Genomic DNA, 17,000 nt, shown 5'->3' on the forward strand with positions numbered 1-17,000 from the left:
AGATTGAGATTTTTGTAATGGTAATGGATCAATGTTTATATGTAGGCTATGTAAATAAAAGCCTATATTAAAATCTGTTCATCATATAAAGTGAACGTGTCTTTTTTTTTTAGAAGACTTGGATTAAACCACTCAAAGCTTGAAATAACGTTTGCCTTGAAAAAATGGATAGACAAAACAATTTGAAATACTGAAATATCTATATGGCAGTATACAGTATGTGGTAGTTTTGCCAGAGGTATTGAAAATGAAGTCGTCATGAAATCAAAAATGACCCTACTTACTTTTTTAGTGCACATTACTAGTCTTGTGGTGAATAATTAAACCGTGCAAGTCAATACAAAAAATTGTCTGCCATCGTAATATTTAATCAAAACCTGAAATTTTGCTTCCGCTCTGGAATGGCGTTCTCGCTCTGATGACATCAGTTTGAAGGTTTGGGGAGAATCCTCTTGTTAAATCATGATGTAAGGACTGCAGTTTCCGGGTCTCTACTTATTTCACTTGAGAATACTATCTCAGCAGCCATTTATGAGCACAATTTAATTAATATTACATATTTAAGCTAAGCATTTAAAAATTTGCTGTGCACACTACAGTCTCCGTGCTCACAGTGTCTCAGACACTAATATTTTAGCTGAATCACTGTCTGGCCATCTGGGTTTTCAGTATGGAGATAAAGGTTAGGGTTATAATTTTTCAGTATTATATTGTATATTAGCACAGTTTGTTGTTTTCTTGGGGTATCTGGCAGAGCGTTAGGACCCAGAAGCGAAGATATGAATTTTTTTGGTAATTCATTAAATATTGCTGCTAAAAAGTAACTAGTAACTAGTACCCTGAGTAGTTTTTGAAATGAGTAATTTGTACTTTTACTTAAGTACTGTTTTGACATCAGTACTTTTACTTGTAATAATTGTATTATTTCAGCAATGTAACAGTACTTGTACTTAAGTACAAATTTTCAGTACTCTTTCCACCACTGTATATTAGTGCTGAAATTTATTTTTCTGAAATTAATCGCGATGAATCCCACCTAACATTAAAGTTTTTAAATATACTTTTATATTGCAATAATTTCACATTCAATCTTCAAATTAATATACAAACAACATAAAGACAGTATATTTTTAATATTTGTTTAATGGCATCTTTTTTATGACTGGAGGCTAGTATCACTGACACCAATTAATACTGATGTCCCTATACAAATGTTTCCCCCTAATATTTAACCATTGACTATAGCCATTCAACTTTACATTATAATTAAGAGCAATCAATTTTAACATTTGTTAGACTTTAAAAATAACTTCTAATTTAAGTGAACTTAAAACAATCTTCACATAAACTGTGATGTAGCACTCATGTTACAGCTCAAAGAAAAACCCAGACCAAAATGTTTTGGAAGATCTTTATTTTGTTAGTTTACTCAAGTAGAAGTCACATGAAAGGTGCACATTCCATGGTGACTGTTAACAGAGTGAAATATTCAGGGTGAAGTTGGACAAACAATGTTTGTATATTAATGTTCATGTCTTTTTGTCTTACCGGTTCCTTGAGCTGCCTAATCGGAGGGGCCTGCAAACAGGAAGCCGACTATATGTTACCCTGAAGGGGAGGAGTCGGTCCTTAGGCCTAAATTTCATGAATGGTTATATGTTTGATGCTTTTCAAGGTAATAATACAACTTGTTAGAGGTGATGATTATTAAGGTGCTGTCTGTAAGCTTATAAATCCTCTGTAACTTGTATAATATACAGTTAGTAACTGATGAGGGGTTACGATTGGTCAGTTTGAAAATGAAGGAGGAGATTAAAATGATAAAAGAACAGAGAAATGTTTGGAAGAAAAGGAAGGGTGTTTATTGGATCAGTAGCCAACTGTGTATCCTATTTTTGTAATGAATTGAGTTTTGAACGTATTTTGAACCGTTTCTTTTGTTAGTTTTTTTTTTCTTTTCTTTTTTATCCTTGTTTTTCCTTGAGTAAACTCTTTATTTACAATGGACATTTTGCTATGGTCCTTGTTACACCTTTTTGGAATTTGTGGCACGTGGAATTAAAAACAATTTTTCCATGGACATTTCTGGCCTTTTTTTGCTGTTTGCTTAGCCACTGCACGTTTGACTTGCGCCTGACGCTGAAGTGAAGTTGAAGCGCACGTCTGAAACGTCTCCTGTTTGATGTGCTCGTAAAGATGTTCTGCGACTGAATAAATACACTTCTTGTCGAGAAAAAAAGAGACAGAATTAGCAGTTATGAGTGGGGTGGCCAACCCTAGGGCCCGCCCCTGTGTTAACCGCATTAAATAATTTTAACATGTTAAACTGAAGAAATGAATCGCCTGTGTTAACGTGCTAATTTTGAAAGCAATAATATATATATGTGTGTGTGTGTATATATATGTGTGTGTGTGTATATATATATATATATATATATATATATATATATATTATTTTTATTAAATGTATATATATTTAAATAAAAATATAAACTAAATGTTTCTTATGCTCATCAAGGCTGCAATTATTTTAATAAAAAAATTCAGTAAAAACAGTAATACTGTGAAATATTATTGCAATTTAAAATAACTGTTTTGACATGCTTTAACTCTTTTAATGTATTTTAAAATTCATCTTGTGTTGGAAAACTGAATTTTTTGCAGCAATTACTCCAGTCTTGAATGTCACATGATCCTTCAAAAATCTTTCTGATATGTTGATCCTTCAGAAATCATTCTGATATGTATAAAAAAAAAATGGTTGTCTAGAAAACAAAATGTAGCAAACAATATTTTGTGTCTGTGTCATGACAACAGGAGCCAACTCACATGACCATATGACAATGTAATGCGGTTCAAGCTAAACCAAAGGCTTATCTTCTGGAAACCGCTGTGTACTGTATGTGCACTTTTTGCACATCAGTGCAAAACACTGAGCTTAATCCTTCCAGTGTATTAATACAACTCTTTTTGTCATTGTTATATTCATTTGAGTAGCAAGCTTTCACAGCTAGTGTTCTGCCGAAAGATGAGAGCGATTCACACAAACACCACACACACATACACACTCTCTCTCTCACACAAACACACACACACACACACACACACACGTACACTTGAAATCCTTTGAGTGAGTCGTCCTTTATGCCCTTGTTTTGCAGTAATGCCAGCGCTGGGCTAAATTTATAATGAAAACAGCAAATGTGGAGCAAGGCCAGGTCAGATTTGGAGGAAGAATGCATTTCCTGTTCCTTTCACATCTTGCTGCCCTTCGTTCCTCAGCAAACTTCTGAGAAGTCCACTTTGAGTTTTTGCGAGCGAATGAAATTCCGGTTAGCAAGGGAGAAGGCGATCAAGTACCTGCATTCAATTTTGTATAAATTCCGGTCGCTGGAGGGAATGTGCTTACAAGCGGCAGCCTTCAGAAATCTGCTTCATTAGCATAAAACCGTGCTGACCTCGGAATGCAGAGCAGGCGATGCATGTGTGCGTGTTGTACGTGTGAGGCTTGTGCCAAGATGAACCCTGGCAACAAGAATGCCTGACCCGCTGCAACAGAAACGGGCCCAGAGCGGAACCCTGATGCTGTTAGCCTTGCATAAATAGAGGCTAGCACACAAGGGAGCAGCAATCCAGCTTGTATCTTCCCCTCTCTCGTTTTCCGCTGTCATGGATCAGTGTTAGGAGTCATCTGGTCTCTTCTGCTAGCGTCTGGTGGGCAGGTGGGGTCTGGGAGGGCATCAGTATTAGCCGTGTAGTTGGATCTCCAGAGTGTGCACAGAGTTTTAACTAGTGTCTGAAGCTTCAGAGAGTGAAGATAAGAGGCTTGTCAGCAGGAGATCTATGGAAGCCTGCAGCCAGCGGCCCAAATATGCAGTCGCTCGGAATGCCTGTGCTGCTCTCAGATAACTTATCGGCATAGCCAGAGTCCTGCACTTTAGTACTACCACACACACACACATACACACCAATAATCACAGTCAGTCAACCATCTGAGACTCAGGCCCAACTACTTTGTCATGGCATGCTAATGACCTCTACTTTCGTCTGGCCTCCTCTTGTATCATCTGTTCCCCTCCCTTCTCATTTCTCTTCTTGCCTCAATCCCTCTCATTTCATAACTTCCTGCTTCGTCAGTTCCTCTGCTCTCTTGTCCCATTTCATTCCGTCTCCTCACATCTTGTGTTTTATCTTTTCATATTTTCTCCTTTCACTTCTTCCATTTTCCTCTCTTCACATCTCCTCTCCTCTTATTTCATCTACAACCTTCTTGAGTTGTCTCATCTCCTCTGGTCTCTTGTTGTCTCTTCTTCTTTCCTGTTGCCTGGTCTTATCCCACCTCTTCAAGTCTCCTTTTTCTCCTTTCATCTTGTCTCCTCCCTCTCCTACACTCATCTTGTGTCCTCTCATCTATTCTTGTCCCCCCTTCTATCTCCTCTTTTCCTCTGCCCACTTCTCCCCCTTTGTCATCTCCTGTCCAACCACCTCATGTGTTCCACTTGCTTCACATTTTCTCTTCTTGCCTCCATCTCTCTCTCATCTCATCTCTTTCTGTTTTATCTTTTCCTCTCCTATCTTGTCTCGTTTTATTCTTGTCTCCTCCCATCTGGTCTACTATCCTTTCATAGTTCTCTTGTCCTCCACCTCTCTTCACATCTCCTCTCATTTCATCTCCAAAAATAAGAAAGGAACAGATGTGACAATTGGAGTGGAGAGGAGACCCCACAGAAACAGAGACGAGAGGGGAGGAGAAGAGGGCAGAGGAAAAGAGATAGAGATGAGAAGAGATGAAAATAAAAGTGGGGTAAGGAGAGAAATAGAGATGAGAATTTCACAATCTCACCTAGTCTCCTTTTCTCTTGTCTAGTTTCCTTTTGTCTCTTCTCGTTTCCTGTCTTGTCTCTTCTCCTCTCATCTCTATTTCTATTTCTCTCCTTACCCCACTTTGCTTTTCATCTCTTCTCATCTCTCCATTGCTATCTCCTCTTCTCCTCTCCTCTAATGGGGTCTCCTCTCCACTCCAACACTCCAGTCTCATCTGTTCCCTCCCTTCTTATTTTTGCCATTTCATGTTCTCCTCCTCCCTTATCACCTCTCCTTTTGTTCTCCTTTCAAGTCTCCTCCCATCTTGTTTTATATCTTTTCATATCCTCTCCTTGTGTCGCTTCTCTTTTCCTTCATCTCCAACCTTCTGTTTCGTCTCAACTCTATTCCTGTCCTCTTGCAATGTCTTCTGTCATCTCTTGTCCAATCTCCTCTCCGTTCATCTCATCTCCTCTTATTGTGTTTTCTCTTCTTCTCTCCCCTTCCTCCTCTCATTTAATCTCCTCTCATCTCCTTGTGTTCTCTCTTCTCATCTCTTCCCCCTTCCTGTCTTCTCCTTCTTCTTTCATTCCTTCTCTCATGTCCTCCCCTATCATCTCTTCTCATCTCATCTCCTCCCACCCTACATTTTCTTCACTTCCCACCTCACTTGTCCACTTTGCCATCGGTACAGACGTGTTTGTGAGTGACTTTGCTTGTGGCTCGTCTTTACCTGTGGCTCTGTGTGCAGTCGGACATGAACCCCGCGATGGCCGGACAAAGATCTCCTTACCACACCCCTGTGCTGGAAATGATAATAATCCCCGAAAACCTGTGGACACACAGACGCACACACACAGAGGTGATATATTAGAGTGCTATTGCAAAGGAGTCGTGTCTTACCCGCTGTACAAGGTCATATGGTCTTACACTCCAGAGGGAAACACACTCATTAACTCCAGCACCTGCTCACAGACCTGGCCATGTCTCTCTCCAACACACACACACACACACACACACACACATTCAGGGAAGAGCAGCAAAGGTTCAGCCGCATACATTTATCTCTTAAAGTCCTAATACAAAACACAGAGCAGAGCTAAAAACACACGCACACCCTAAAAAGAGCTTCCCACTGAGACAAATTCTGTGAAAATAATGAAAGGCAGGTTTTTTCATAACACGCACATGGTGACAAGTGTGAAGTATTTCTTTATAATTTCAGGTACTATTTGCACACACACAAAAAGAGCAAAATACACACATTTTAAAATGTCTAATGGCGAATAGTAGGAGAGATGGAGAAGAAAAGATCTGACTCTCTTTTATTAATCTGATACACAGAAGCTTTGGTTCAATAAAGCAGCACATAGAAGCAGAAATTTCACTGTATCTGGACCACCACACACTGATGTGTGGGATCCAGCGCTTAGCTGGGCAGCTCATAACCTTGTGTACTTTGAGCTTGTGTGTGCGTGTGTGAGAGAATCATGCCTCTATCATTACTCATCTTGTTCTGTTCCCAGTAGAATGCTGAAAGCAACTTCTGGTCGGACGAAAACCCACACACTTCTTTCAGAAGTGACGTCAATGAATAGATCCTGCACTATACAGTCAAGTGTCTCCTTGCTAAAATGACGTTCATTTATCAAAACGCTTCCCTGCTGGGCTTCTGTTCCCATGACGCTTCACTGCAGACGGCCTCTCTTGGATTCCTTTCCCGTCTCTGTCTCTCTCTCACACTCCATGTCCTTGTGATCAATAACATGACCTCTGCTGCCATCATCTACTTGTCTCGCTGAAACTACAGAGGTGTCCTCTGGGATCATACGGGGACAGAAATGCTTTCTGAAACCAGCAGGACTGAAGTGGGTAAATTGGGTAAAGTCGTGCCCGGTGTTCTGAAACCCTTCAGAAAAGAAAAAAATATCACATATCTCATTAATATCTCGATGGTTTTTCCTAGACAGCAATCTCCTAGACAAGGCAAATGGAGACTTTTGCTTAAAGGTGCAATAGGTGATTGTCTTCAGAAACATTATTTTTTGTTATGCTGGTTGAAAGTCTCTTCACATCCTGATAGCAATCATTAAGTTAAGTGGTCTAAATGTATTTATCTGTATTTATATATTCTGTGGAAGGTGTAGGACCAAGAAATGTTCGTCCAAACAAAACACTCGGTCCGTGCGTTTTAATTGTCTGTCCTACCTGCCTGTCAACGTATGTATTTGCATACCTCTGTGCACCCTGTTTGTGCAGACAGGATACGTCATCAGCGCGTTCACGCACGCTGTACAGACAGAGTGAGAATGGCTGCGCTGCGCAGCGTCTTCACACACAGACGAAACTTACTAGAGAAGTGTAAAGTATGACATAATATACCTCTGTAAATAAATACAATTTAAATTCACGTCTCGCACACTTTAATGGCCTTTGTATGGAACATATACGCATGCTTTGAACTGGAATCATGGCGGAATATCTGGTGATGTCCACTTCGCAGGGCATTTATGACTTATGGTTGAACAGAACAACCGTCGGACGAGATAAGATATACATATGAAATGTGCAGAGCAGGACTGTAATTGGGAACCACTGATGTAGCCTATTGTAGTCATTTAATGTTGTCTCTGCCTGGTATTCTGCTCTTTGAGCGTATGTGCGTTCAGGGGGCATGGGTTTGGACGGCGATTGCAGGGAGGGTGGGACGTTCGGCACAACCTGATATTGCAGAGTGCGACGTGTTCCTAGGTCAACATCTTTGTTGACCCTGGAACAACATTGTGATTAACCAATCAGATTTCAAGAACCAGTTTATAATTTTTGTGAAGTTTAGGATTACAATCAGTGTTTGGTGCCTGTACATCAGTGTAATTCATCTATCAGTTCCTCTGATTTTAGGGATTACTCATGGGTAAGGTTAGGTTTAGGTGTAGGAATATGGTTAAGATTATATTTTTGGATTAAAATGTTGTTCCAGGGTCAACAAAATATGTTGACCCAGGAACACGTCTAACTCAGCAATATCAGGACATGCGGACGTTCGCTTTCAGTGCTATCAGGCTAAAGTTAGCATTTTCCGAGATCTCCTACTGCACCTTTAACTGTCTCCAGAAAGGATCTCAAAAATGTCACAAACTGTGCCAGCTGTGGCCTGCAATCAAAAGTCAGAAAAGCCAACACATTTCTCATTAAATTCTGCAGAGAAAAAAACATGTGGGCTTTGATATTCAGATTAATTTTACAGCTCTATACTCTTACTTTATGTCAACCAGAGTTTGCTGAACTGTTGAATCTACAAAGCCACAGTAAAATAAATTATATTTTATCTGAGTTATGAGTTTACAGTCCGACTTGAATGTGATGAGATAAACAGACCGGGTTCCATAAAAATAATACTAAAACAACGCATGCAATCTCCCGCACACAAAAACAAATAATACAACGTGGCCAGTGTAGTTCAATTCAAGAACAAATGACTTATGAGCCAGTTGCCTTTAGTAAAATGCTCAAAAGTTCAATTGTGGGCTTGAATATACTAACAAATTACTCCCTGAATCCATCAAAGAGATTATAAAATTAGTATCTTGTACCATGCATTTTAAGTAAATAAATAAATAAATATAATTAAACACAATAATATCAATTGAAGTAAATTAATAATACATTTAGAATTAGTATCTTATCAGCAGAAATAGTTTGTGTATCTGCTATCTGTTATTTTTCAACTAGGAGCTCCATTAAGCCTCCTGTGTTATAAAACAGTAACCTGTGACCAATAAAGCTTTTCCCTGATCAGCCTCAGCGTGTCGGTCACGGTCTGCAGGACTTGTATAGCATGTTGTTAACTAGATTGGGGTCTAACACTCTGGCGGCTGAGATCAGCTTCCAGCTTTTACAGTTCAAATCACACTGCATGTGCTGTCAGATGTGTCACAGAATTCACACACCACTTTGTTTCATCCTCTACTTCTTTTCACTCTCTTTTTATACTCTTCGAATCAGTTATTCTGTCTCTATCACCTACACTAAGATTTTAATACTACTACTGTGTGCACAAATGTGTTTGTGTGCGTATGTGTGTATGAGAGAGAGACAGGGAACCAAAAAGAGAGATGGAAAGAAAGGAGGATAAACCTTAACTTTGATCTACAGAAGAAGTGAAAGTGAACATCATTACTCTCTTTGGCCTGATGTGTGAGTGTATAATTCATAAACCCAAAGACCAGAGATCTGAAAGACTTGCTCGCTTCTCTCAGAGCCAATTCCTCTGGACATAACATACTGAGAGACTGTGCCTTTATTAGACCTAAAGATGGCGAGGATGCTTTTACTGGCAGTCTGCTAACACCGCATCCAGATGGAGGAGTTATCGGTCTACAAGAAGAAAGGTTCACACACACAAACCTTTGAGAAGTGAGGCATATTTGTTACCACAGTGCTTAACTGCTGTAATTATGGCATCCTGTAAAAAGAACAGAGTTTAAAAAAAACCCCAGACTACTTTTTCTGAGATTTTAGCAGAGGTGTTTGTGTTGCACATCATAGAAGACAATGTTAGCATCCAATCATTTTAACTGCTGGAGGAAACTGGTTAATTTGAAGCTTTTTTGCGCTATTTTCATCTTCCGGGTTTAAAATCTACATCGTGTTGACATCACAATTTTTGACGTGGCAATGGACTATAGTAGACAGGTCGGTGTCTATTTAACTATTCATGAGACTGCGTGTTCTTATCCTATGAGAAGACACTTTCACGGATTGAAGGAGTGTTTGTTTTTGCCATGTAATAAGAGTTCGGTACAAACGTGATTTATTCGCTTAGTGAGTGTAAGCGTTTTTACAGATACATGATACAACCCGTCAAAAGGCTTATATAAACGCAGCAGAATAAGCCTAAAACGTTATCAGAGGTGCAACAGCGCATTCATATATATGTTTTCGATGAAGAGTGCAAATAGCTGTGCATTTATTTGTGTTTTTAACTCGAGCGAAATGAAACTGTCTGAACCCAAAGCTGTGTGTGTAGTCTGTCTCCCCTCTTCCCCCTCCGCTCCGCTCCGCAGCGCACCACGACCACTTTTTTAGCATTTTTTAAAACTGTGGCGAGAACTAACCAGTGCTGGGTTTCATGACCCTTTAAAAGGGCCATGTTCTACACTTTTGTATCAGTTTTTGTTAGTAAACTTTCCTTGCACCATTTTGCACACTTTCTTTGATCCTTGGACCTCAACAGGTTGTTTAAGTCATGATATGACTTCTTAAATTTTAACTTTAATTTAAACTATCAAATGCAGCTTCTTCTGGCTAAGGGACGCCCACTTATTCAGAAAGAGGGCATAAAGAGACCAATCACAATTAATTTTGTTTGTGTGTCATTTAGGGTGGGTTTATCTGAAATAGATGAAATAACAGCTCATCTCGGGAAAAGAAAAATAATATAAATAACAGCTCTCTCAGTCCATGAATGGTGGTATAGAGAACATTGGGGAAAAAAGAGCAGTAATGTAGACTTTTGTCCATAAGTATCAAGTACCAATCATTTTACAAACATAAATGTACAAATGTAAAACGGTGTCAACTAGGGTTACACTTGCTCACTGTTACAGTATGCCTCCAACCTGGCAAACATATTCGTTTTTATTACATCAGCCAAGTACCTTATAAACACCCCGTCTCTCAGAAGCAGCATGAAGACAGTCAATCAGCATCATGCAATACGCATCAGAAAAAAAAGCATCACAACTTTAGGAACATAGCAAGGAAAAGAAAGAAAAAGAAAACGAGAGTGATAAAAAAGAAATAAAACAAGTCTAATTGGCTTTAGCTACACTGCCATTTGAATGTGCAATTCTCCAAATAAGCTCTGCACTCCCTCAAGCATTCTTTCATTATTCTAAGAATAATTATTTTTCTTTCACCTGCTTAAAACTGATTTTCAGGGGAGCAGTGCTCATTTCCAGCCTTATGTTTAGCAAGTCATTGGAGATGTTTTCATTGAATTAGTCCACTGATGTAACCAGCTCCAGCACTCCCAAACTGAATGCCACATCTCATCTGAAAAACATGCGACAGCTATTGATCATGTTACTCACCACCATCATCAGTACAGTTGCATAATTGCTTTACATAATGCCATGAAACAATAAAAATCAATTTTTCATAATTGCCTTTGCAGAGAGTAGTAATGAATAGATTCATGTTAGATGCAGGGACATGTGAGGAAAAAAAAAAAACAGCTCTGGGAAATCATCATAACAGCCTTTGCTGCCCCACTGGGCTCCAAAGTAAGCGATGGAGCCACTGACGTTGAGCTATTGATGTTCTACGGCTAAATTAAATTCAGAGGAGGCAGCACACCTTAGGAATACAGAAGTGTAGCAGAAATGGCCTTCGATCAATAGGAATCTTATCAAACATCCTTTTCAAATCCTGGTTTTCAGGGGAATGAAGGGAGTCAAGGCCCAGGTGAGGGACGGAGGAGGATATTGGCAGTGTATCTGTGGTTTCCTCTCTTTCGACACAAAGTTGTATTACAAACAAATGTTCAAGGAGAGTCTTTTCATATGATTCAAATATCTGATAAAAATCTCAATAGTTTGCTCTGTCAAATAAATATGATTTAATATTTAAGATTTAATGCAAGATTTAATATGCTAAATTAAAATAACTGGATTTAATAACAAAATATTTGAAATATTTATTATCAACATTAACTTAATTATTTACTTGCTAACTTCTTTTAACACAAATAACACACCATGGAAGGACTTTGTGAAGAGGTTTAAGTGATGATACACATGAATTGCTGAATCACGGAGTTCAGTAAACCTAAATTGTTCCAACTTCAGCATTTCTGCTACTCATCTTTAAATCAAAGAACCTATGAAAATATCCGTCTTAAAGCAATAGTTCACAAAATAATGCAGGTTTGAAACAAAATTTGAGTGAGTCAATGACAGTTTTCATTTTTCAACATTTCATCTAGCAGACAGGCAACAACACTTCTTGGAAAACAAATTTAATGTGTACAGAAGATTTTTATTGACTACATTTGAGCACGAGTGTCTGTGTGTGTCCTGCTTATTTCGTATTTGCATTCAAGTTATTGTGAAATAACCATAGCAAGCACATTCACAACCTTTAGTGCCATAATGATGACCTTTGATTGCCTTCAGTGATGATGCTTAACAAGTATTGAGTTTAATGAACCAAGATATGTGTGTGTGTGTGATAAAACCACAAAGAATGCAGCAGTGAACATCAAGAGGATCCATCTGGCTGAATCGCAAGTTTTAAACCTCCCAGTGGGCTGACGAATATGTTCACTAAATTAGTATACGCTGCATATTTCCTCTGGTCCGACGATGCATAGAATATGAATCTGCTCACTGCGTTTCTTACGTTTTTTCGTCTTAAAAATGAAACACTCTTTTTTACACACACTCAGATCTGAGAGCAGCTGACAGAGGTGATAGAACGGTATTTCTGTCCTACCTCCGCAGTCACGAGGGACAACATTAATCTAACCACGATGAGAGAGAATTTTATTCAACCATGGAGGTTTTCTTTGATAATATTACATTTTTCAGAATAAAATGAAGGAAATAGGAAGGGCAGAGATAGACTGAAGGGCAATGAAAGCACATAGGTGTGTATTAGCTAGAGCATGTACACACACTCTACTAACAAAGTCTATGTAGCCTCCAGCTAAATGTCAATGATGGTGCACTTTAAAAATGAAACGAGGAAGTTCTTAAAGATGACTGTAACAAAGGTGGCGGTAATTTATCTCCCCTGCTGAGTGACTTCTTTCTTGGGGCCAGATTTTCACATTCCCCAGCCAACACAGAAGGATATGTCATCTAATGTGACCATCCACTACATTCACTGATCCCTCTCTCTCATGCCTTTTTAAAAAAAAAAAAATTGGCTAGAATGGGCTATTTGGGGGAATAAACTGCTTTATATTCAAATCTTTATTTTTTTATTAATATTTTTTTGGTGCAAAATTGTGATCGGACTGAGTAAATTTCCTCAGGAATTAATCAACAACATAAGAATGCATTATATCTCATGATAAGATGCATATGTTATGTTTTGGATTCATTAAAAAAACTAAATCAAACTACACTGATTCATGCTGTATGTTTCAGATTCACTAAAAGGAACCATTTTACAAGAGTCATTAGTCTGGGAATCAAGCTACAGTAGTCACCTTGTATGTTTTTGATTCACTAAAAAGAACCGGCTCATAAGAATCATTTGATTGGGAAACAGACTACACTGGTTGCATTGTATGTTTTCTATTATTATAAGAGTCATTCATTCAGGAATCAAACTGCACTTGTCATTTAGTTTGCTTTTGATTCACTTAAAAAGAACCATCTCACATATACTCATTTATGAGAGTAATTCGTTCAGGAATCAAACCAGACTGGTCACACTGTATGTTTTTGATTCACTAAAAACAATCATTTCATAAGAGTCATTGTTTGAGAATCAAACACTACATTTTTGATTCCCTAAAAATGACCACGAGTCATCTGACTTGTGACCTATATATAGTGAATAATCTCAAAATGTCTTGAGAAACCTGCATGACTTCTTTCTTTAGTTGTAACACAAAAATAAAAAAATATTCTGAAGAATGTTTCAGCTGGTTTTGCCCATGTGGACTCCATTGTCTGACTCTGGACAAAAACAAAACACTCAGACAATTCTTAAAAAGCAAAACCTTTGTTTATTTACAGGTTTAAATTAGATTTTTGGCCCTAGCTGTACGCTGTTATAGACCAAATTAATAATTTAAGAACACAGTGATATAGCCAAAATGCCTGCTTATATATTATTCCTCTGTCAAGGCCATCAGTTCAGTTCAACAGAAGCCATATTGGCAGACTGGCAATTTCAAAAAGCTTTTGCACAGTAATAACACTCCGTTTATTTTTCTCTCTCTTTCACACACACACAGAATCTAACCCTTACTTTTCTGTTCTACAGTCCATAACCCTTTTTTCTGTTCCTGCAGTCATGTTGTTTCTATTCTGTTTCTCTGACACACACACACACAATCACACATTCGCTTCAATCTATATCCCCACAGACCGTGAGTCAACATGTACACCGCACACTCGCTGCTTCTCCACCAGTCTATTTTCTTCTCTTCTCCATCTCCGTCTTTCTCTCCCCAAACCTCACTTGTCTCTATGTGAAAGAAATCAAACTGTCAGGTGTGCCATGTCACTACGGCAAAATTCCTGTTTGATAATGACTTTCCTGGGAGCAAAAAAAATTGAGGCCAACAGAAAAAGGTGGCTTTAACCCTTACCTGACCCCAGATCAGATGATAGGGGTTGGCGATCGTTATCGAGATTCAATTCCATTTCACCTAATTATCAGTGTCATTTTATGCAATCACTACAGCAGCCGAGCTTGATTAGTTATCCATTACAGTGACCCTCATGATCCTCAATGTGACTGTGTGTCGCTTTGCGAACAAATGGATAGGAATTTTATATGGGCTGAAATTGGATGCAAATCAGTCAACGCTGAGAATTCACGACGGGAGAGTTAATTTATGTCAACGGAAAAATGCTCAGATTATTCAGACTGTAAAATTTTACAGCTCCAAGAGAGAAAACATAGAACATTGACTTAAATTGTCTTCGAAATTAAAGTTTGTCTAAGAATAATGCAAATTGTCAGGTAGCGACAGCTGAACGGCTCCCGGGAACAGTTCTTCCTCCTCAAGGGCAACCAGGCAGTCCAAGGTCACCAGATACACCTCACAATCAAAAGGCAAATGACTGTCTGAAGCCAAAATGAGAGAGGCAGAGAGAATGATACAGTCACAAAGTCAGACCACTGCTGAGAGGAAAGGGGTCATTACCTGGGAAACGGAGACAGAACTAATGACACGGAGAGAGACATTCCAAGTTTGGAGAAGACACACACCTACCCAAACACACACGGACGAAACGAGAGATCATTAGCACTCTGCTCAGCTCCACTCAGATGTGAGAGAGTTTCAGATGCGCACAAACACGCACGCATACACAGACGTTAATCTCTCAATGTATTATTCATAAGAAGTCGTTATTACTGTCATTAGAATGTGCCTTTGATTCATTGAAATGATCAGTGGGAACTGTGAGATCTTCACTGTCTTCCAGACCCCTACCGAAAGGGTGACTGAACTAATCCAGTATAACAACTCATTATATACCATCAGGGATTTCCACGTGAAAGGATGATCACACGGCATCACTCCAAACTAACACTTCATCAAAGATTTTGTTCATCAACAGGAAATATGGTTTCTGGAGGACATAAAGGCACTAAAACCTGTTTAAAAGAGTCAGTTTTTTTTTTTTTTTAATTAATAATTTTATTCAGAAAGAATGCATTAAGTTGATCAAAGGTGACTGTAAAGACATGTATAATGTTACAAAAGATTTCCATTACAAATAAATGCTGTTCTTTTGATCTTTTTATTCATCAAAAAATCCTCCAAAAAACGCATCACAATTGCATAAAAATATTATGCAGCGCAACTGTTTTCAAAAGTGATGATAATAAGCAGGGCTCCAGACTAACATCTGAGGTCAGTGGCACGAGCACCACTAAATTCTACAGAGTGTGGCGCCAGGAGCAGATTTGGTAGTGCTAAATAAAGATAATTTAATCAAAAATCACTATTGATTTGCATTAATAAGAGCATTTACTCATAATATTACACGCTTATTTTTTGGTAAGACACATTTGACAGTAAAGCACTGAGCTTGAGTTGATGCATACAAAATTTACTTTTTATCAACAGTAACGTGCAAATTTTTTATATAGAAAAGTAATATAGGCTATTCTACTCTTATTAAATGTACCATTATTCTTATAGTATTATATGTAACTGACCGATAACTTGAAAATTTAAGAAAAGTTTGATTTTTGAGGCACTTTGTGACTTTTCTTACTTCAAGTGCAGAACTCTGACAAAATATGATTTCTTGATGATTTGATATTTTATAATAGTGATTTTATCATAAAAAGAAAAAAATATAAATGAATGACTGCTGCCATCTACATTATTATGGTGTTTTTAGGTATTTTTACATTTTACATAACTGTAAAATTGTTCACCACAGTATATTTTACTCGTCCCATTACAAACAACATTCAAATTGGAACATATTGAATGCTGGAAACAGTTGTGTGAAATGCTTGAAATAATTGAAAATTGCTTAAATTTCTCTCTCAAAAAGGTTGTACAAACCCTGAAATGAATAATGTAATAACGTTTGACTATTTCTGCCACAACACCATGGTTACAGTTAGCCTTACTGCTTCTGGTTTTCTATGTCAGTGATGTTTGACCTGTTTATAACAGAGAATTCTGTGCAGAATATGAATGCTTCTCGCTGAATCTCGCAGCGCTGTGCTGTAACAGTGTTGCGAGATCAACACTGGTTCCCGAGTCAAGCTTTTCTGAGATCAGACCAGTTTTTGGACTGGTTCGAGCTGATAACGGTCCACACTGTGCAGCTCAAATGAGCAGGGCATTTTCGTTACACTTTTGTATTGTTTGCCGATTGATGTTTCTCATATGCAGCGCTTATGAGTTGGGTAACAGTGGTCGTGCCAATGCGACTGCTCACAAAATTTAGTCGCTCCGGCATAAAAAATGGTTGCAAAATGGGACTTTGGTTGCCGTCTGGAGCCCTGATAAGAAGTTTCTTAAACAACAACTCAGATTTGATTTCTGAAGGATTTCAAGATTCAAATTCAGCTTTGCCTTCACTGGAATAAATTATATTTTAGAATATATGTGACCCATTCTGGCGAAATGAGTCAGAAGTCACACGGACTAATTTTGAGCTACAGGCAAAAGAAATGAAAAATGTCAGTTTTGGTCAAATTTGAGGTTTTCACAAAAATGAGTTCATTAAGCCCTCTTCTAGTGATCCCAATGCTCCAAATAGTAATTAAACATCTAAAATGATCTTTATTTGTACGTTTTCTGAGAGGAGTACCTTTTTCTCTGCGCACTTCTAGACGGCTGCTGCTGCTTCTCACCACAAGTTGTAAGTCTATTGTTGCAAAGCGCAGCTTTCCAGCTTTGTGAATATTCATATCGAATTCTCTACAACATGAGTCCAAACCAGTTAAATATTATTTTTAAACCCATGCTGATGAAAACA

The 17,000-nt window shown here is 38.3% G+C and overlaps 1 protein-coding gene across 3 annotated transcripts in view; it reads right to left on the reverse strand.

The window, feature by feature from the left end:
• furinb (furin (paired basic amino acid cleaving enzyme) b) overlaps positions 1-17,000 on the reverse strand; it is a 98,808-nt gene that overhangs the window by 38,605 nt on the left and 43,203 nt on the right. For all 3 annotated transcript variants that reach the window (XM_058766929.1, XM_058766928.1, XM_058766930.1), the window contains exon 3: positions 5,537-5,635. In XM_058766929.1, coding sequence (XP_058622912.1) covers positions 5,537-5,635 — 99 coding nt within the window. The remainder of the gene's footprint in view (positions 1-5,536; positions 5,636-17,000) is intronic.

Source organism: Onychostoma macrolepis, chromosome 25, assembly GCF_012432095.1.
Source record: "Onychostoma macrolepis isolate SWU-2019 chromosome 25, ASM1243209v1, whole genome shotgun sequence".
Taxonomy (NCBI): Eukaryota; Metazoa; Chordata; class Actinopteri; order Cypriniformes; family Cyprinidae; genus Onychostoma; species Onychostoma macrolepis.